General features: G+C 40.8%; 1 protein-coding gene across 1 annotated transcript; it reads right to left on the reverse strand.

Moving 5' to 3' along the window:
* Positions 1-4,217: 4,217 nt before the first annotated feature.
* On the reverse strand, positions 4,218-15,111 carry LOC104407504 (carbohydrate sulfotransferase 9-like). The gene is made up of 4 exons (XM_010016806.1): positions 15,037-15,111; positions 8,274-8,384; positions 5,723-5,870; positions 4,218-5,279 (listed from the first exon to the last, which is right to left on the reverse strand). The coding sequence occupies exons 3-4, from the start codon at positions 5,814-5,816 to the stop codon at positions 4,429-4,431; spliced, it is 945 nt and encodes a 314-aa protein (XP_010015108.1). The 5' UTR covers positions 5,817-5,870; positions 8,274-8,384; positions 15,037-15,111; the 3' UTR covers positions 4,218-4,428.
* Between the last annotated feature and the right edge of the window lie 5,974 nt (positions 15,112-21,085).

Raw genomic sequence — 21,085 nt, forward strand, 5'->3', positions numbered from 1 at the left:
ACCATTCTATGATTCTATGATTCTATTTCCTTTTCCTGTTCTACCTCTATGACAGAAAAACAGAGCTTGAAGGTTTCAGCTTACTAACAGCCTGAATGCAGAAATAGAATATCCTTCTAGCTGCGAGCCATGAGAGCTGCAGTTCTCTGAACAAGAAACCACCAGTCACAGTTAACATCTTAAGATTCACACTGTGAAAAATTAGGATTGCTTATGGGCAGAATCACCACTTTTAAATGGAGGAAATGCCTGCTTCAAGAACAACTGGTGATATGGTCTCCATTGCTGACATGCACTGATCAACTATCAGATCTCTATGTTATACTTCCACAAAGAAAGCATGGTGTCAGGTTTGTGGATACCTATCCTGAAAGGTTGTCTGTGGGGACATCCATGACAATAGGAAAAACTCTCTTATTTCTTCCCTGCTGATAGATGGATTTGTAAGCAAGCTGCAAGCTTGACTTCATGAGATTTGTTTCCTTTTCTTTTCCCACTTAGCTCCATTTTTCCTCCAAATGGGAACACTCATTAGTATTTGCTAGTTCTTTAAAAGTCCTGTGAGACAGCTTTATATTAATGTACCAAAGTAGAGCCAAGTGCCTTTGTGTTTGTTGTTGTCTAACAGGATGTGCCCTACGTTATGATTTGATGGAACATCTCCGGGTCTTTTCTATTAAACAGACATTACTGAGAAGGATGAACAAACAGATTTATGTATTAAATCACTATGGTTTATTAAGGTAATTAGAAACGAAACATAGCGATGGCCATATCACAGGCATATAACATTAAATCAGATTAGATATAGCACCTGCTACCCCTTTGAATCCACCACAGAACCTGAGCCCCAAGCCCCACCACAGCCCTCCATCCCTGCTCCCACCTGCAAGCACCCACCCTCCCAGGAAAACATCACCCAGAGTCAGCATCCGAAGGAAAGAAGCTCCAATGAGGCTTCTTCTCCAGGCAAAGGCAGGAGGGATGCCGGCTCAGCTTAGAGCCTTTGTATAACACAGAACACTTGTAGGGAAGACTGTACAGAAGAGCTCTCTCCCAGGCCATGAAGAGACATGAAGAGAGATAGTTTACAGGTGTCTTGCAGCTCTTGTGGGCTGCAGGACAAGTTCCAGAGTCTTCATCAACTTTTATTACATTACAATACCAAGAATGAAATAACAGTAAGCCCTTTCATCAGCAAACTTACTATGCTGTCCAGTGGAATGAGTCTTGGGGTTCACCTGGGAAACAAATAAGGTGCTACAGTCCCCACTCTGCTCTACTGGTCACAGATTAGGAAATGTTATAAACCACAGTTTTCCACAAGCACTTGACAGCTATCACTAAAAAATACAGCCAACTCAATGCAATTACTAAACACCTTGCAATTTTCTCCTGCAGACTCACGTTTTGAGCTCAGCCTGAACTTCCATGCCCATCTTCACAAGCTATGAAAGCTTCTTACAACATACAGCAAGTGGCCATTGTTTTCATTAACTCTGAGGCATATTGCAGAGCTCTTACATACTTCTGCACCACAGCACAGCAGCTCTTGGGTGGGGGATGTGAGGAAGTATTCTCAAGCTCACAGAAATGGAAATGCGGCAAATTGGGTTGAGCATTAAAAAGATGCCTACATGGGAATGTTACAATATCCTTTATGAGGTAATGTCCATTTTTTTCTGTTCTCCAACAAATATCAGCCTGTTATTCTCATTTTGTTAACATTGGTAATGCACAACTTACATCATTCTGCTTCCTAAAACTGTTGTTGCACACATATCTTCTGCAGGTTACTTTTGTTGAGATCCAAACCAGTTAACAGTGTTACAGCAGCCCCCGGTTCCAGGCAATGTGCTACTTATAGTTTCCTATAGGCAAATATCAAACCTGAAAGTCCATTGTGACTATTTACAGAGATTTTTGTGCACCAGCAGATAGCCTCTGTTACTGAGTAGTGCTTGTGATGGATGAATTAGCCATCCGTTTTCTGTCAGCACTGTAGGAAGAACACGAGATCCTGTGTGAAAGAGGAATTAAGAATAGAAAGCAACTCGCATCTAACAGCAAGAAACTTGAGGGGAGTGTTAACTACTTAAGTGCTGATAAGAAAGACACTTATCAAACTGTCAGGATCAATTCTTCAGAGTTTTCCTAGGCTGTCTGTTGGTGCCAGAAAATTAAAGTATCTTTAGATATGCTTACAGCTTTAGATATACTTATAGCTCTAGAGGGATCTGTCACATAGAAGCAAGTTATGAAGCAAATCTTATTCCCCTCTTCCTCTGCATGATCTGACAAAGAAAGTAGGAGCAGGTAGCTGGAGACGGCTCTGATTCAGGGGAGAGGGGGGAGAGAGAGAGACTGCATCCCTCTGCATAGCCATGTGATGGGAGCCTCCTGATGGGAGTCATCTCCAGCTTCCTTCGCCTCAGCACAGTTTAAAAGTAAACGAAATCCACGTGAATTACAGGGTTGCCAGGGCAGCATGAGCACTCCGGTATCAGGGGATAGCAGGACTGTGGGGACACCAAATATGGTGGTGGTGAGGGTAAGATCCAGGACCATGAATCACTCCACATAAAATCACAAGCTATTTTAAACAAAAGAAATCGTTTTGCTGTTCTTGCTTGGCCTTCTCAATTTGGATCTCTCCCTGTGCCAAAGCTGCCCCATTTATGGAATAGTCAGCCATGCAAGAGCTGCCAGATGTATGGAACAGTAGTCCTGGCTTAGTGTGCCATCTGCCATCAAGGAGGGATGTAATGAGCTTCTTCCTCTGCCTCCCCCTGGCACTGTCGTCCCATCAGTGTCTCCAGCTGATGTTCAACATATCACTGCATCTTCCCCCTGAGGTAGACCACCCTGCATTGGAAGCTCTCTTGACAAACTTCAAGACTCAAATCCCATTGCATCCATTTTTACCAGCCTTCTTTTCCTGCTCCCTTGGCCATCCTGCTGGCAGCAAAGGCTGTACAGATTGGTGTCTGCAGTGTGATTAAGTTGTTTTGTCCTTGTCATTTTCTACGTAATGAGAAGTGCGAGCCAACTCTGGATCCAGGACTTGCCTGCCAGTCTTTGTAATTTTGCAGATATAGCTGATAGGAACTAAGTGCATTTGAGAGATTTTCAAGTTAGCTCCTGAGAGAGTGACATCCCCTAAAGGTGGTGCTAATACTCATTATTAGTTTCTAAAACTTGCTACAATTAATATGGTCACAAATTAATTTCCAATGTGATTAGGCAATAGATTTTCAAAAAACAGAGCAAGTCTCATACTTAATATAATAGCAGTTATAGATCTAAAAGCAAAGCCACCTAGGAAGTGGATAATGACTTGAGTTGCTTCTTGCACATGCTTCATTGCTCCCCTCACCATCATTCTGCAACCAATTTCTTTGCACTCAAGCTCCTGTGAGGTGAGAAAGGAGCAGGCAGAATAAATGTATCACCTGAAGTTACCCAGCTACGCCTAAGTGCCACGTTCAGACAAGTCCCAAGGGCTCATGGGCTCCAGCGGGCACAAACGAGGAAAGCCCAAACATTGTCCTGCCTGTGCTGACTGCCGCGTCAGTTGACTGGGTGGTAAGTGCTTTTGGAGCATAGGGAAGAGTCACCTTTCCACTGAGGGTTTAGTGCCTGCACCACCTCAGTTGTACAGTTTAGAGGGTACCTCTAACTACTTCTCTCAAAAAAAGATACATTTTTCAGGCCTTCTCCCTTAAATCAGGCCATAATGCTCACAAAGGTGGTGAAAAGAGTTTGTAAAGTCACCAGGAACACCAGACCTGCTGCTCATCAGAAGATTTTGAAGAGATATAAGGGAAAGCCTGGCTGGATTGCTGCCAACTGAGCTGCTTGAGGGATAAGGCTGGTGGGCTGTGGTGACAGCACTGCTAAAAGAGAATATAATCAGGTATTAAGTTCCATGCAATGCAGCTTCAAGCATCTGAAGTTATTTGCTTCTTTTCTACAGGATTCCTGATTGAGGCTCTTGCAGATAAAGAGGTTTGACTCTAAAGCAGATAATTATTGCTTCTTATGTCTTTTTCTAATAAAAAGTTGAAGCCCTTAATGTAAAAAAAAAAAATTATGTCCTAAAAATATTCATTGTGAAAAGCAGCATTCTCCATCCTTCCCCTACCTTTTACCAACAGACAAGATCTATTATTTATAAACAGTCTTCATGAAACAAACACATGCTATTAACAATCAACAGGAAGACAATCATTTCATATAGGCAAAGTACTGTACAGTACAACAGATCATGGCAGGGATTTGTTATAAGAGTGTTTAGGATGATTAACCATGTCTCCAAACACCAGCAGAATCTCAGCAGCAGTCAGTCAACAACCCACTTATCAAGCACCTGTGAGGACAGATTCAGCCCATTTTGTACAAAGGAAACTGTTCTTTGTTTAACCTACGTTAGTCATTCAGGGAAAAATAATCCTCATATTCCATAGTATAGTTGAACAAGAAAAAATCCATTTGATACAATTTTTTGATCTTCTCAATTTGTTCTGAGTTCAATTGTCTGAGGTACTCCAAGGTGATATCACCATTAGTTCGTTTCTCTGAGCCATACCTCTTCAAGTTGGGGAAGTGCAGGCTCTCTGGTGCTCCAATGACCTTCAGAACATGCTCAGAATCTAACCTAAGAGTTTCATACTTACCCAGAATATCATAGTGAATGTTGCAAGGATCACAGAGCAGAAACATCGGTTTCCAGTGGATGTCAAGACTATTTGGTGGTTTTGCTATAATGAATTTGACAAACTCCTGGAAACTCACTTTTTCAGATGAATTTTTGTCTTTCCTGAACATTGCCCTAATCTCATTAGCAACAGTGATACTGTAGAATGGCTCAGAGTGCAGAAGTTTGTCTCTGTAAGCTGAAACCAGCCGTTCGAAGGGATGTCTGGTGAACATCACTTTGGTGTAATTGTTCAGAAATTGTTTTTGTATGGCAGGAGGGTAAGACACCACCTTCTTGATCACTGAGGTTTGGTGGATGTGGTCATGCTCAATTTCGGAAGCTTCAGCATTTAAGTCTGCTTGGAGAAGAAAAATAGTTCTCTTCCAGTTGGAGCAGCCTACCTTGGGCACCTCACAGTAGATAAATTTATGCCTGTGCTCCACAAAGAGCTGGCTTGTGACAGGAGAATCCACTTTGCCTTTTAATTTGAGGAGACTGTTCTTCCGGCAGACAGAAGCCAGTGTGCTTTTGCGATCATTCTGAATTGCCAGCCAGTCTTCAGTGGGATCAGGAAAAGCATCTGCAACCAAGAAAGAACTTGAAACCATTAGTGTGAGATAGACTTATTTAAATCTCTCTCTCACTCTATCTATCATCCTGCATACAAAAACTAATGAAGATGCTAAAATCCATTTTTTGTTTACTGTCACCAGACTCCACCACGGCAAATATACAATAAACTATCCTGCTTAGCAAAAGGTCTGTTAAAATGAAAACTTTCAACATGTTAGCAGTGTTGCTTTAACCAAAATCGATGTTCTAACACTTCTAATGTCAACTGGCTCTTTGTAGTGCTCTTCCTCTCATATACTGCTAAGCTAGCTATCGCAGTGGCAGGGCCTTGGATGTTTTCACAACACTCTTTACCACTTAGGCTCCATAGTTACTTTCTAAAATGTTTGGGAAAGGTATCCCTGGTTCTAGAACACATTCAGGTTTTTTGTTGGTAAATTCCTTACTCACCTGTTAGGTTTTTTTGTCTCTTACAAAAAAAGCCAAAAAGAAATATCCCAAAAATAAAATTTGGGAGAAGGAAAATTAACACCTTCTGGTTCATATTTTTTTCACAGGAAGGAGGATGACATGAACTCTAAAGTGGAAATCTGCCTTTCTGTCAACAAGGAAAAACAATACAAGTTAGACTTTGTATGACTGATATAACAAAGATAACAGGATATTCCCTTACAGACTTTATAATAGTAGAAAGACCTTTTAAGCCCTATAAAAACAGGCTTTGCTAATAAGTAAAAATTCTCCTATGAAAAAGCTCACCACAATTATACTGTTAAGCTAAGCAGACAAATATGACCATTTTAAAGTATTAGAAAACTTAAAACATACATTCTTAGAATAATGGACTGTGTATGAGCAAATGCTTTCCCCTTCTCCTCATGTAAATATGGTGTTCCAGCCAAGCAAACTCTATCTCTTCACATTGTGCAACAATAACTCCATTTATGATTACAGAGTTGTATTCTTTTAAAAAATAGCATCGCTTATTAGAATCTGGGAGTACAAAGTTTTCTGTAACCTGCAACAGGCTTATCTGCAAGTCTGTGATACACTCAGGATGAGATTCTTCCCATTTCTTGTCCTGTTCTACTTTTTACAAATAAATCAATATAGTCAATAAATATGCAGGAGAATCCACAATCCAGAGAATCCTAGCTGCTAACAACAGATGAATTCTCTCATTCTTTCTCTCTTCCAAACAAAATAATGTTTGCTGCCATTATTGCTGCAGCGTAAGAGCTCCCAAATGTTCCACTGTGGCAGGAAGCATACAGCAACAGCAGAGGAAACAACAGGAAAGGAGATGTCCCATGTTAGAATCATAGAATCAACTAGGTTGGAAAAGACCTTTAAGATCATCAAGTCCAACCATTATTCCAGATAAAAGGAGAGAAGACCAATGTAGTCCAACACTCAACGTATTCCCTCTCCTGTGCTCATTCATTCTGTCCCTTTTTGCACTTCCTGGAGAGAGTTCTCTAAGCCCTCTATGAAACCTTCCTGTGTTGCCCTCATTAGAAAGCTCTTCAGCAGCGTGCTTTTCACCATTTTTTGTTTGAAATATCAAAGTTAAGTGCAAAACAGTAACTACTGGCAAATGTGACATTCTATTTCTGTCCCATAAAGTCTGCACCACCAAAAAAGTCAAGCAACACCATCTTCCTTTTCCACTTTTCATTTTTTCACCCAGAACCTGCTGGCAATAAAAACAACATTGCCTGGACTTCTTAAGGATGTAACTTAAACTCCTTTCTGTTTTGTTTTTACAGAGATACAACAGGACCATTCTGGAAGTTCTTTGTGATGCCCCTCGCCCCCTCAGTGTGGATGTACATGAACTCCAGCTGCCTTAATGGAAACTTTTCGTGTGTGTTCTGAGAGAGCACTAGAGGCAGCACCAGTTAAATTGCTGAAAATGTACTTGCACACAAGGCTTCTTCCTTTCAGGGCTGACAAGTGATTCTGATATCACACATCTTTACCCAAATATCTTCAAACTCATACAGTTAACAGCATTACTCATGATTAAATCTCTCTTAGTTTAGGCATGACTTGTGAAATGGAGAGGGATGACTGTCCACTCTCTCTGACCTGTAAACATCATTATGAACAAATCTGCAGTCACATATATCCATAATTTACTTGTGTTACATTCAATTCAAATCAATGTAGGATTTTTATGTACTATGGTATTCAGCCAGTATTTTTGTGTTTTCTTGGCTGAATAAAACTACTATAAAGGCTACAAGAAAAAATATGGGTTGATCTTCAGCCCTTAGCCTTTGCTATGCTGCACATCAATTCTCCCTTCATCATGTTATCTATTGATTTCTAATGCAAAGGCTACTTTCAAGGCCAGCTAAAGTCAAGACAGGTTGTTCATTGAACTCACAAGGTCCAAGATTGAGTGATCCTTTATATTCTTCTTCACAAGTGGTTTGAAGACTCTATTTCATGCTGTGTAGCAATTAAAATAAATAGGACACTAAACAACTCTGTAAAGGGACTCCTTGTTAGAATATGGTTAGGAGAAAGAAGCTGAGCTTCATTCAACTTTAATGCTGTTACTTCAGGGTGTAAGGGTAGTTACTGTTATCATACCTGTCTCAGAAATCAGAAAATTAACTAGATTAATTTGCCCTACTTAGATAGGGCATACATACATATTTGTTAATTAAATTACTGGTACAGAATATAAGGTCTGCTGTTCATGTTTAAACGTGTCAATGAGTAACCAGAGGAGACTTGCCTCCTTGAGGGAAAAGCTAGTCAAACACAGGAGACAACTTCTCTTCTAATGCATTTGCATATTTGTGGAAGCAAAAGAATCCTTATTTTAATTCAGGAGAATAGCCAGACCATAAGCAGGGATAGAACAAGCTAAAAGGTGACAGGTAGAATCTGCCTGGACCCCTTAGAAAACATCGAAGTGCAGACTGGCTGTAAGAGCTAAAGCCATCCAATATCAAGTGAGGTCAACATGACAATTCAGACAACCTACCTGAAGGTGAAGTCCAAAGGCTTCTTCTGAAGACGTTTTCTGATGGGGCACCGTAATACGGAGTTCTGTATAATGCAAGGTCTTCAGGGGTGAAAATCACCTAAAAGCAACCTGAGGAATAGGAGGAAAGAAAATTCTGAGAGCTGTTTTGTCAGAAGAGGGACAAGTCCCCTGGAAATGAAAAAAGTGGGAGGGTGCAGGGGGTAGGGAAACCCAAACTAAAACCACCTTTGTGATACATTCAGTGTCAGTAGATCAGATGAACCTTTTCTTCTATTTTTTCACTTACGTGTTTTCAGGTATTTGTAATTGTTTTGTCTGGTTTAGATGTAAGGAATTAATCCTTCTATTTGCATTTTACCTCATCCTACCTTGAATTAAGTGTGATTTAAGGTAACTGGGTAACTACAAGGCATTCCTCAGTCAAGGTGTGGTGAATCTATTAACACAACAAATCCGTAACAGTCTAGTTCTGCTGTAACCAAAGGGCAGCAGAACAGACCCCCACAGGCAAAGCAGAATGAGAGTATTACAGAACTCAAAAAAAAAGCCAGAAATATCTTATAGTGAAAAGTAATACAGCAGATAGAGACCTAAATGTCTCTTTGAAACTGACATATACCCAGAGTGAGGAGAAAATACTAAAAACTCATTATAGGGCATTAATCTGCTTTGTTTTTGTTACACATAGTTGGGGGGAAAAGTCATAGATTTTTTTGTTTTTCATTTTTAATGAAACATATAATTGGGTTTTGCTTGTTCTTCAGATCACATCATTATAGATCAACCATACATCGCTATGGCTTAATGTGTCCAGCTCTGCATGTCTTACCAGATTCTGCAGCTTTCATCAGAACTCCTTTTATGACTTTCTTGGACCAGGCAGTAAGAGGAATGATCCTCACAGAACTCTTTCTTGCAGAACCATTTCAGAAGTATTTCTATCAGGTGATGAGGCCTGCCAGTTAGGTAGTGTTTAATTCCTTCAATGTGTGTCCAGCTGATCTGATGGATCAGCTTTCTAGTTTCTTAGCCAAAATATGCTGCAGTATCAATTTGAATGCTTTATACAATTCTAAATCCAAACAAAAATAGTATGTCAGTTTGGTGAGGTCCATTTCCTATAACATAATCCATAATTGCTCAAGCCAAGAGTGGTATAAAACGGGGAACAGATTATTGGAGACAGCAATACTAATCATCTTACTTTCATACAAGATGGGGGAAAAGGCCCAAAGCCTTCATAAAATGAGTGATTTTTACTGAATTCCAACCTTCTTTGCACTGCTAATAATTCTACCATCTCTCTCTGCTAATCCATTGTCAAGATTCTTTTCTTCCTGATACACACACTCCTCGTAACAAAACCAAACTAAGTTATATCATGTTGTTTGTGTCTTTGTTCTTAAGTTTGCTGATCATAAAATGTTCTTTCCATTCTTCTGTTTCCTTCAAGAAATTTATGACAATTTTCTGCTTTTAATTACTTTCAACATCCCCGTTTTTTGTTTGCTACATTGGGTATGGAGGAGTGGCTGCAAACCTACTTGCACATCCCTGTCTGTCAAGCTAGATCATTTGACTCCACAGAGCTTTCTGTGTCAGTGAGACTGTACTTTGCCAGGGCACTCACAGAATTGTCATATGCCTGAGTTATCAGATAACTTTTTCTCTTAAATTGCTTTCTGTTGGTTCATTCACCTCATACTTGCTTTTCATTTTGTGATACTAGACCTTCTGCAACCATCCTATATGTCTGTTCATGGTCTGGACTTTAACTATTCATACCATATGTAGCCACACCACAACCACTCACACTTACCCAACCACCAACCTTGGGTTTGTAATGAGTTCCTTTTCCCCTGACAAAAACAAGGTCTGATATAGAATCTCTAGTACTCTTTCAATTAGGAAATAAACAGTCCAAAGATGTTTTAATGAGAAAGTCACGTAAGTAAATGACCTGCACATCATACTCAGATTGAAGTTCTTCCTTTCATGCAGGTTTACTCCTAGCACAAGCACCCAGGGAGTACATTGCGTCGCCTTGAACAGGTATCACTGGTACATCATTCTGTCCTTGCACTGCTAAAACAGTAATTTATGATATAGCATTCTTTAATCCATTCTCCTAAACCAATTGAAAAATCTGCAGTTTGTAAAGAAGCATTAAAAAATAAGTCTAAAAAAAAACGATCATTAAAAAAATTTGAAGTCCTATAACTGGAGATGTTGAATAATGTTGAGTCTTTATATATGGCACCTGTTACCCAAGTACTGAAATTCATGTACACACACTCGTGTGTGTATATATTTCTGAACTATATGGATGTGTATATAAATACATACAAGTGTAGTTCAGAAACACATTAATATCAGTTATAGTGGCATACTATTTGCTCCAAGTAAACTAACTAAGTAGTTTGATAAGGATTTAAAGTCTCCCACTGATAAACTTACAAAGGCGTGTCTCAAGCTCATTTTTTGCAGACAGACCTTGGTCACAGCTGAGCATACGGGGTGATCCTCTGCACCCCACTTGATAAGTGGGACTTGCCAGATTGAAAGAATGAACTTACAACAACACTTATTTGTGTTCCTGATACATTTGAAGCCAGAAGTTAAAAGAGGTACCAGTAGCACAGCTCAGTGGAAGGCAGGTAAATCTCTGGAAACAGATAACATTCTCAGTGGCTGAGTCCCGTTCTGTACTTAAACCCTGTTAATCCCTTCAAAAAGACAACTGCAAATACATACATACTGATATGTACCGGGGTACACAGAAGGTGAGGAGCGGATGACGTGTAGAAAACCCCCAGGAACCACCAGAGTAAAAAAACAAACAGGAAAAACAAGCTTTGCTGGATGAACTTCTGATTGTGCTGCTGTAACAGGGTAAATTGTGCCTTTAGAAGCAAGACCCTTGCTCACCCAAATCTGTACCCACCTTGTTCCTGTACAGCTCGCTGTGGATGGACAGGAGAGAAAGAGGGAGACCCCAGAAACTGGAGTGTCAGCAGGCAGGCTGGAAAATCATTAGTGGATTAGGGACCTCCAGCAGGCCACAGTCAGCCAAGGGCTGGAAGAACCATCTGCTATGGGTCATTTTGCCAACAAGAGCCCAGGTCTGACATCATGTCACTTGCAACAGCAAGGGCTGAAAGGAGTTGTGGTCAGTAGGTAGAAGCTCAGGTAGGGAGACAACATATGAGCTAGACTGGGGGCTACTGAGGAAGAGACTGAGAGGGGTGTCCCAGAATAGCACTCTTCACAGCAGTTAGGTGGGCACAAACTCACAATTTCCAACACAGGCAAAAGATAAAACTCTTGTTCCCCGCATTGGTCATCTCAGCCCTCCGGTACTGCATTCAATTTCTCTCTGGTCTCAGCAACTGCAGTGCTACCTCCCTCATTGCCACTAATAAACTGCTTATTATTCTGATTACATCACCTTCTCCTGTCTGTCTTTAGATGCTCCTTCTCTATTTCATCCCATGTCATCTCCTTGTCCTGTCGTACAAGGTTTTTCTTTACCAGTCATTTCTCATACAGTATTAAAAGCTCACCTTTACCTCCTGATCAGTCATATTGCTAGCCTCTGCTACCATCAGCCCCCAACAACAAATAGCTTCTGCTTTCTCCTCAGCTGCTCCCCTTTTTGAAAGAAGTTTCTGAAGCACCTACAGAGCTATTACGTTTTTCACCTAAAATCATTCCTTAAAACCCTTCTTTTCAGGGATGCCAACACCAGTTAGGCTGCCAGTGTGCTAGAACTGTTACCAAACAGCCCACAAAAGAGCAAGCTAAAGGAAGAGCCAATTCAGGGATGAAAAGAACCAAAATGAGGAGAAAAAAGAGTACATGGGAAAAGGCAGCAGAGTCTGACAGAAGAAAAGTCCCAGAGGGACAGGGAGCAGCAACGTGAGTGGCAGAGCCGAGGCCATGGGAAATAGAAAGGCTGTGTAGCCTGCTCAGATGATGTTGTGGGTAAGGAAGGTTGAGAATGGGAGTGGAAAAGATGTGAAGTGCAATTCCATGAAGATGGAGAAGAACAAATTCAAGGAAATGAATACAGAAAGGATTATGCAAAATTATCCAACAAACAGACTAAATGCACCGCAGTCACTCATGCACTGGAACTCAACCCTTACTTGTGTGATCAAACTTGTCTCTGTTTTTCTTCCTGCAGTTGTAGTCAGAAAGGCCACAGGCTTTTGATTTTGTAAGTATGGTCACTTCCCATTGATATTGTCAGGAAGCAATAAGGGACAGCTCTTCCCTTCAGGATGGGGAGCTGGGAGACAAGTGCAATAACCACATGGCCAGTGTGGAAGGGGCCTGACCAGCCTGGATCCAACACCACCCCTGAAGGGTGAAGACCTGGAGGTGGTGGCCAGGTTCAGCCAAGAAACCAGACCATCAGGCAGAGCCACGGTGCCATCAGCCATGGATGGGCCCAGCTTGGCTGGGCCATGGGGAGCTGGAGACCAGCATCGCTGGGGCAGGGACTGATGGCCCTTGAGGGGCTGACATGGGCTGTGAGCAGGGTAGGGGAAATCCTCAGTGGTAAAAAAGCCCAAAAGGGGGCTGGGCAGGGATAGCTGGTGCCCTGTTAGTGCTTTGGGGGCCTGACAGACAATATGAGAACAAAGTCCACCCTCTCTGCTTCCTTACCTGGTAGTGGACTATGGGGACTTCTTATCTAAATGTGTAATTCAAGATCCCACACATGTGTCAACTGCAATTTAAACCACTACAGAACTAACCATAGGACAGCATCCTTTACCATTTTCTTTTAGGGAATCTAGATGAGCCTAAGAAACTTGGAAAGTAGGAAGAAAGGGAGAAAAGAGAGTATGGAAGAAAAGCTTAGAACATGATGTACTCTTGCTACGGTGGCAATGAATGACCTCCTCTCAGGCTTGTTTCTGGGAGATGGGGCCTCACAAAATCCCTCTGCTTTTCTCACTATATTGATAACTAGGTGTCTGGCTTTTCATGTGTCTTACAGTTCCCTCCCATATTTCTCAGTCACTGTCAGTAACAGCAATGTTGTTCTTGCCACTGAAATCTATCCACATTGTCTCAACCCTAGGTCCTCTCTGTCCCCTCCTGCTTTTCACCTCCCTGTGTAAAATTGATTCATTCATTCCTGCCGTTGTACACCAAATAGCATAGCCAGACTGTCGGTAACAGTCCAGCCTCTTAGCACGCAACCCCCAGGCAACCTTCTGGCTGCTGTTCACCTCACTATAGCCTTCTATTCCCTCCACTAGTACCCCTCTACCATAACTGATTGCAGCCATTATCTCATTTTCTTTTTTTATACTCCAGTGCATACAGAATGCCTCTCCTTGAATTATTTTCTTTTTTGCACCCATCTCATCAGCTCCTTCCATCATTCTAGTCCAGCTTTTGACCCTCATTTTCAGGATCCAACACTGTTTATTTTCAAAGCCGTACCTCTACTCTCACTCTCCCCAACTCTTCCTTTGTTATAATCCTCCAAAGACTCCTGTGCTCATGTACAAGTACTTACATCAATGTTTTGGTGCCTGCTCTTTTACAGAAATACCTCTTCACCTGAAACATCCTTACTGACAAACTGTGTGTATGCATTCTTCTCCCTTCCTACATGAATCTAGGCCTATTTTTCCTTTATTTTTCTGGTCTCCTCTATATCATGAAACAAGCTGTTCAGCAGAACTGTTATGTTTAAAATCTGTTTTTATGAAACCTGTTTTTACATCATACTATGGCATATGCAGTAGCAAATATGAAGAAGTTAGGAAAGAGAAGGATTAAAGTGGTGCTTGAGCTAAACCAGAAAGCATAAGGTGAAGTATCTCCTGGCTTTCGGCAGCACAATCTTGAAACTAAAAGCTGACACCTCAGAGTATTTAGCATTACAGTACACTCTAAGTTCAAAATAGTCTTGCTGATTCAGTTACAGATATGAATGCTCAAAAAATCTGCAAATCTGGTTTCCAGAGCCTGCTCAAGCACCCAGAAAATGAAGAATGGACAGCCAACAAGTCCTGAAAAGGTGGGTGCTCCACACCATGTGGAATTATTGTGGCAGACAAAGAACTCAAACTCTCATCCTAAAACCTCTTGCCTGATTCACTGCACACCTTCCTTCATCTGCTGTAGGTAGTGGGGATCCTACTGCACAGTCCTAAAGCATCTCAAGAGCATGTCCATCCTGTGAACTGAATGTGTCAAGCTGTGTGGAATCTCTTGTTTCTTAAACACAAGTGTTAAAAAACTACCAAAAAATGTATTCATGTGGCATCATAACAACATGCACAAAGAGTCACTGTCAGTGGTAAATCATTTACCTCCTTGACTGATTTTATGATACTCTAATGGACTGACAGTGACAGCAAGTCTTTCTGAACAAACCCAGCAGCAGTAATAATAAGACCCAAGCTCATCAGACTTACCTGCTGACAGCCACAAAATGGCAAGACTCAGGCATGCAGGATGCTATCCCTGGCACTGGAGGAGCTTGTCCCTGCTTCCTCTGCTCCCAGCATCAGCACGGCCTGCCCAGCCTTCCACTCCTGCTACTCCCAGTTCCACCTCCTTGCACCCCAGTCCCTACCAGGTCTCCAACACTGAGTTCCCCTCCTGCTGGACATAATTGCACGGGCACCAGTGCTTTTCCCTCACCCCCCACCCCAGGTATGACCCCTTCTTCCCCAGTCTCTGCTTCCACTCCTCAGGCTAAATTTTAACCCGGACTCAAGCAAACCCTTACCTTCAAAAACCATCCTTGTATTGTTTCCAGTCAGCTTGCCCAGCAAATCCTGTTTTCCACCTTTCCAAATGCCCATTAAATCTCACCCCGATTCTGCTGTTCAGTCTTCCCCATGCACAAGGCAGCTCTTTGCTGGCTCCCACTGCCAGACTCCTCCCTTAGTCTCCTCAGTCAGCCTCACAGCCCCCCACACTTCCGAACCCAGCTCATCAGATCTGTCTTTCCTTCTTCCAAGCCTCCCACACAGCCACACTGCTTCTCGCTCTCAGTTCTGTACTCAGCTAGTCCCAGGCTCTGCACTTCAGCTCCTCTAGCTATTTTAGTATCTCCCAAACTATACTGACACATTTTCCTTTCTTTTCCCTCCCACATCCATTTTCACACTACTGATCAAAGCAGTTTCTTCACTGCTTATTTCGTTCTTTGTATCTATTTCACCACTGATCCCCAACTTTCTGCCATAAAATCTTGCTTGTGTTTGCCCTGTTATTTAAAGTGGATGGTTTATTCCCCTGTGCCACCTCAGTCCAGTAAGGTTTCACTGAGAATATACAAGAGGAATCTTCCCTTAACCTCATTTTTCAAATGCTTTTTCCAAAGCCTGCAAAGTACTTTAACTTCTTAGAGGAGAGGTCACAGGAACCATTTAGGATGAGAAAAAAGAGCATAGTTTCCAAACACCCTGTATAAAAAGATGTAAATTATCTTTGCTTTTAAAAGTTATCCTGGGGCAGATATCTAGCATGGAGAATTTCTGCTTAAACACTTGACAAAATCCTATGCAGCTGCAAACTGTATTGAAACAAGAAGAGCCAAGGTGCATTATTACCATTAGGAAAGTCAGAAAGTGAATGGGAGCCTCTGTCTCTTCATTCAGGCACCAGAATCCTTGCAGCACCAACTTTCAGCCGTATGTTAAACTCCCCTGTTCTTAACTGAGGAGAGCTACAGCAAAGAAAAAGAGATTGCCAAAAAAAATCCTCTGTAGATTCACTTCACCATGGTGTGATTTCAAATACTAAGTAATGTCTCAGTTTATTTCTTGAGAGATTCAATGGCAATTTCTAAATATATAAATGAAAAAACCAAAGCAAACCCAAAAAACCTCTGTGACAAAGAAATCTTTCCTTGTGAAGATTTGACTACGCTATGAAAATCACGGTAACATGAAAAACTACTAACAGTCCAATTTTACTCACCAATCAGAGAACCTCAGTGGAGATTTCCCATTCCTCCAAGTGATGGTAAATAGAAAATAAAGATTAGACAAAGAAAGATCAATCCAAAGAGACACAATACTGCAATTTTATGCCTAGGTCTGCAAAGGAAACAGGGAAGAGGTTTTTGTCTTCTCCTTACCTGGACTTCAAGGCTGGCAAAGGGTTTCTGCATCCACGTAGATGTTTTCCCAGAAGAGCATCTGAAACACTGCAAACGTAGTATTTGTCTTTGTTTTGATTAAACATCCAACTAAAAGATGCAAGTGTTTCCCTGTGAATGTTTAGGTAAGCATCTCCACTTGCATATTACAAAGCAGTGTGCTGTGTCTGTCTCTGGGTATAATGAGCAGCATTTAACCACTCCCTGCGTATGGTCTACAGCAGCTGTCAGAGCCTGCCAAATCCTTCAACAGCAGCCTGCCAAGAAGCTGCCTGCTAAGCAACCAAGAAGGAGGATGGTTGGGAACATGAGGGTAAAGGTAATTTGGTTGAGAGCAACTGTGATGTGATAATGTGTATTATTTTTAGATGAGGGACAAGAGAAAAGATCAATTCAAACCCAATGGACTCTATACAAGGAGACTCCAATAAACCCTGAGAACTGGAAGGTAAGTTCTCATGGGAAACACGGCCAAAGCAGAAGGAATTCAGTAGAGTTGGCAGTTCCTTAAAGGAATGATGTTTGGGGTACAAACACAAACAATTCCACACAGTAGGAGGATAGGAAGTATGGTCAGAGATCAACTTGGCTAAGCAACATGGTCTTCAATGACCTGAAACACGAGAAAGAAATGTACAGCAAGTAGAAACCAGGTCAAACTCCTAAGGACAAGCATGAAAGAATAGCACAAGATGCTGAAACAAAGTCAGAAAGCATAAAGCACAAATTTAACTGCACAACGAAATGGACATAAGGGATAGCAAGAAAAGAACTCTGTAAGGAAAAGAAAAACCTAGTGATAATTCACCTGCAGAAGGCTGAGGTACATTTTCCACCACTCTTCATAAAAGGATGACCTCTAATTACACAGCTAATAACTAAAATCAGTAAGAAAGAATTCATCTAAAACAGGAAAAGAAGAGGTCTGAGAATATTTGGAAATACTGCACTTCACTCATCCTCAAGTATGCCTGTACAACATGCCTCCAGAAGAGCTCTCTATTGGTCATTGACTGTACTAAGTCCCATTTGACTGTGATAGGGACCTACACCCCTGCACAGATATAGATGGCTATTTTATAGGCAGCTAAATTTAGGTGAAAGGAGTCCTATCTCCACAGTGACAGCTGGGTCTGAGGAATTACATACGAAGATACCTTGGGAATAGAGCGAAGCAAGCTCAGAGCTGTTAGCTTCCTCTGCATAATCTCAGAAGTTGTGTGAGAAATGTGTGAAGAGGTGACCACATTGTTCATATCTAAAAAGCCAAGAAATGAGGAAGAGCCAAATTCTGGAAAAAAATACTATAATAAAAAAGAAACAACACAACTATTCATGAAAGGTTAGAGATAATTTTTAAAGCTATATTGCTTTATATTTTTGACATGTTGGCTATTAATTTCTGTAACAGGGCAACAAGTCTCATAAATGGAGAAGAAGCAGGTCATGTAATATGTTTTAAGAATGTTATTGACATTAAATCATAACATTTTCAAAAGTAAATTAAAGTGGAACTACTTCAGGGAGAGTGAAAACTACCAGGGAAGAAAAGGGGAGGGGAAAGGGGGTAAATAACCACAGACTTTAAGATTAGTTTTTATCATTTGCTATCAAACTCCAAAAAATATAATCAGTGAGATTCCATCTGGATCTGCTCTTGGCCAGGTAATGGCCCAAGTCACTAATGACTTGGATAAAGAAAAAGTCCTTCAACCTCGTAGACGGCAATAAGCCTGGATGAACAGGTAACACATCGCAGGACACATGAAATCCAAAATGCTTTTGACAAATAAGGGAAATTATCTGTAGGAGAAAACATATTTATTTTTACTTGTGTTTACAAGTGTGAGGATCTGACAGGTGTGGTTGACACACTGGAGGGAGGTGATGTCATTTAGAGAGACCTTGACACGCCTGAGATGCAGACCAGTGCAAACCTCATAAAGTTCAACAATGTGAAGTGCAAGGTCCTGTACCTGGGTCGGGGCAATCACAGGCACAGCTACAGGGTGGGTGGAGAAGTGATTCAGAGCAGCCCTGCGGAGAAGGACTTGGGGGTGGTGGTTGATGAGAAATTGAACATGAGCCAGCTTCAGTGTGTGCTTGAGCCCAGAAACCAACCGTATCCTGGGCTGCATCAAAAGAAGTGTGACCAGCAGGTCAAAGGAGGTGATCCTGCCCCTCTACTCTGCTCTTGTGAGACCCTTCTTGGAGCACTGTGTGCAGTTCTGGTGTCTTCAACATAAAAAGGACATGGAGCTGTTGGAGCAAGTCCAGAGGAGGCTACGAGGATGATAAGGGGGCTGGAGCACCTCCTGTATGAAGACAGGCTGAGAAAATTGGGGCTGTTCAGCCTGGAGAAGAGAAGCTGTGTGGACACCTCATAGCAGCCTTATATACAAAGGCAATCTCTGTCTTCCTGCCTCAGCACAGTCCTTTCAACTATAACCCACCATCGGTATCAGTGACTGAGGCCCGAAATGCCAATAGCTGTGCCCATCTTCCACTGAAGTTAAGTGGAACATGTAATAAAATGTTTGATAAACTTAAAAGTCTCGAGCCCCAAGTTCCAGTACATGAAGCAATAGCTGGTCCTTTGAGGATAAAAGATGCATTGATATTTTCAGATGTAAGATAGATTTTTGTGACAATGTGGAATTGTTTTACAGTACCAGTGTTCTTATAAGGCTGCAAAGATGAGAGATGTCAATCTAAACTATGCTAAATAATAAGAACAGTATCTAAAACTAAGTAATAATTAAGATAAACCTCAGCTTTCGCACAACTTCTACTCCTCTAAAAAGAAAAGAAGCAATAGCAGCATCTGGATTTAGGATAACTAATGTAGCCTTGGTAAAGCACATCTGCATGAAGGCCTGCAATGATACTCTCTGAAAAGATCGTAACTTTTTAAGTTATTCACTCTGCATTGAGTATTATTTTTAACAGATCCTAGTTCAGGCTGAACACAGCAATACAAAGAAAATACAGCTTTTAATGGCCCTTTTTACAGTTATTTAAGAAACAGGATGTGGTAACATGTTATATAACCGTAATATGGTGACTAACCATACATATGCCCAGCTCACTTAGGGCTTACTCACCATAGCAGAATGAAGAACATCCATATGAATGAGAAAGGAAGACAGCAGAAGCCCTTTGTAAAGTCACAATTAAATGGCCCTTTTAGAGGTATCTTTTGCTTCATCCACACAACACAGGGATGTCTAAATGTAAAAAGCATACCTCTGGTTTACATTTATGTGCTTAGTCAAGAAAATCTGCCAATACAGTTGGCAAGAATTTCTAACTAGTGAAGCACTCCTGGAATATGTGAAGCGTGAGGGGAAAAAAACCAAGGTGACCCTTCATTTCAATTTTGTTTCAAATTTAGAACTATTAACACCTTTCAAAATCTAAAATTTAAAAAAGATCACAGCAGAGTGTGGAATAGAAACTAGTAATGAATTTGTACTCTCAATAAGCCTCGGCAACCCTTATTCAATTGCTGCAAGAGCTGAAAATCGAAGGCAGCTTACTACTTCTGAAATAGCATAGTAGAACTCATCCTACAGGTAAAAGTGCTCAGAAGTTTTATTGTGGAAAGATTTCCAAAGCAGCTTCAGGTTGTAACACAAAAGGAAAAGAATATCCTGGAAATAATCACAATAATGAAATGTCAGTAAAAGAAGAAACTTGGGTGTGTTTTTGTACTCTGTGTTTTCATGAGTAAGTGTCCTTGCACAAGCATAAAAATAGGTTTACAACATCACATTGGTAGATAAATATACTTCAGAAGGGCAGAAGGGCAAAAATTCTTGTCCCTTGAGTGCACTTTCCTAGGATTTTGCAGCTAAAAGTCTTAGATATCAAAGGAGAAACTGAAGATGCTAAATAAGATCGTGTCCTGGCTTTTAATCAAGGCAGATAGAAAAGAAATACAGAAAATATAGAATATATGTAAAGGTTAAAATAGTCTATAAATTACATCAAGATTCCTTCTTCATGCTACTATTTTAAATCTATTATCTACAAAATATTTAGCATTTTATCTGATTTATGCTTCTCTTTTACACTCATTACACGCAATACACAGGTCATAGGAATTAGTCACTGGATTTCTAGCTAAAGTTTTGTGTATTTATTATTGTCTTTTCACTGCAATGAAGGCAATGTAAAAACAAAAACAGAAACACACCAAAGCACTAACAACTGCAAAATTATTTATAAGTCTGAAGAGATCAATTGAAAAGCCAATTGCCTTTGACATCACTAAACCTGAAGTCAGAACAGAGTATCTTTTAAAACACAAATAGAGAACAAAAATATTTTGATTGACTAGCAAAACACATCAAAGGAATAAAAAAACCATACTAATGTTCTAAGAGAAACAGAAAAAAAAAGAAGAGAAAGTACCTCTACAACATTTTCTGCCTTTGGAGCTTCCTGTGAAGATACAGCTTTGCACAACTCTGGCTCCAGTCTGCTTTCTGTTTACTTAATGCCTCAGCCCAAATAAGAAGGTGTATCCTCGAATACTATACGTGCAGCACAACCCATTATGGTCTGTCTTCAGCAAAAGAGTTCGAATTTTTCTCTTAGCTGTATTAGACCCTAACAAAAAATGGAAGAAAATATTTGGGCTGAGTGACCTTTACCTTAATTCTTA

This window comes from Nestor notabilis, unplaced genomic scaffold (assembly GCF_000696875.1).
Source record: "Nestor notabilis isolate BGI_N333 unplaced genomic scaffold, ASM69687v1 scaffold7386, whole genome shotgun sequence".
NCBI classification, from domain to species: domain Eukaryota; kingdom Metazoa; phylum Chordata; class Aves; order Psittaciformes; family Psittacidae; genus Nestor; species Nestor notabilis.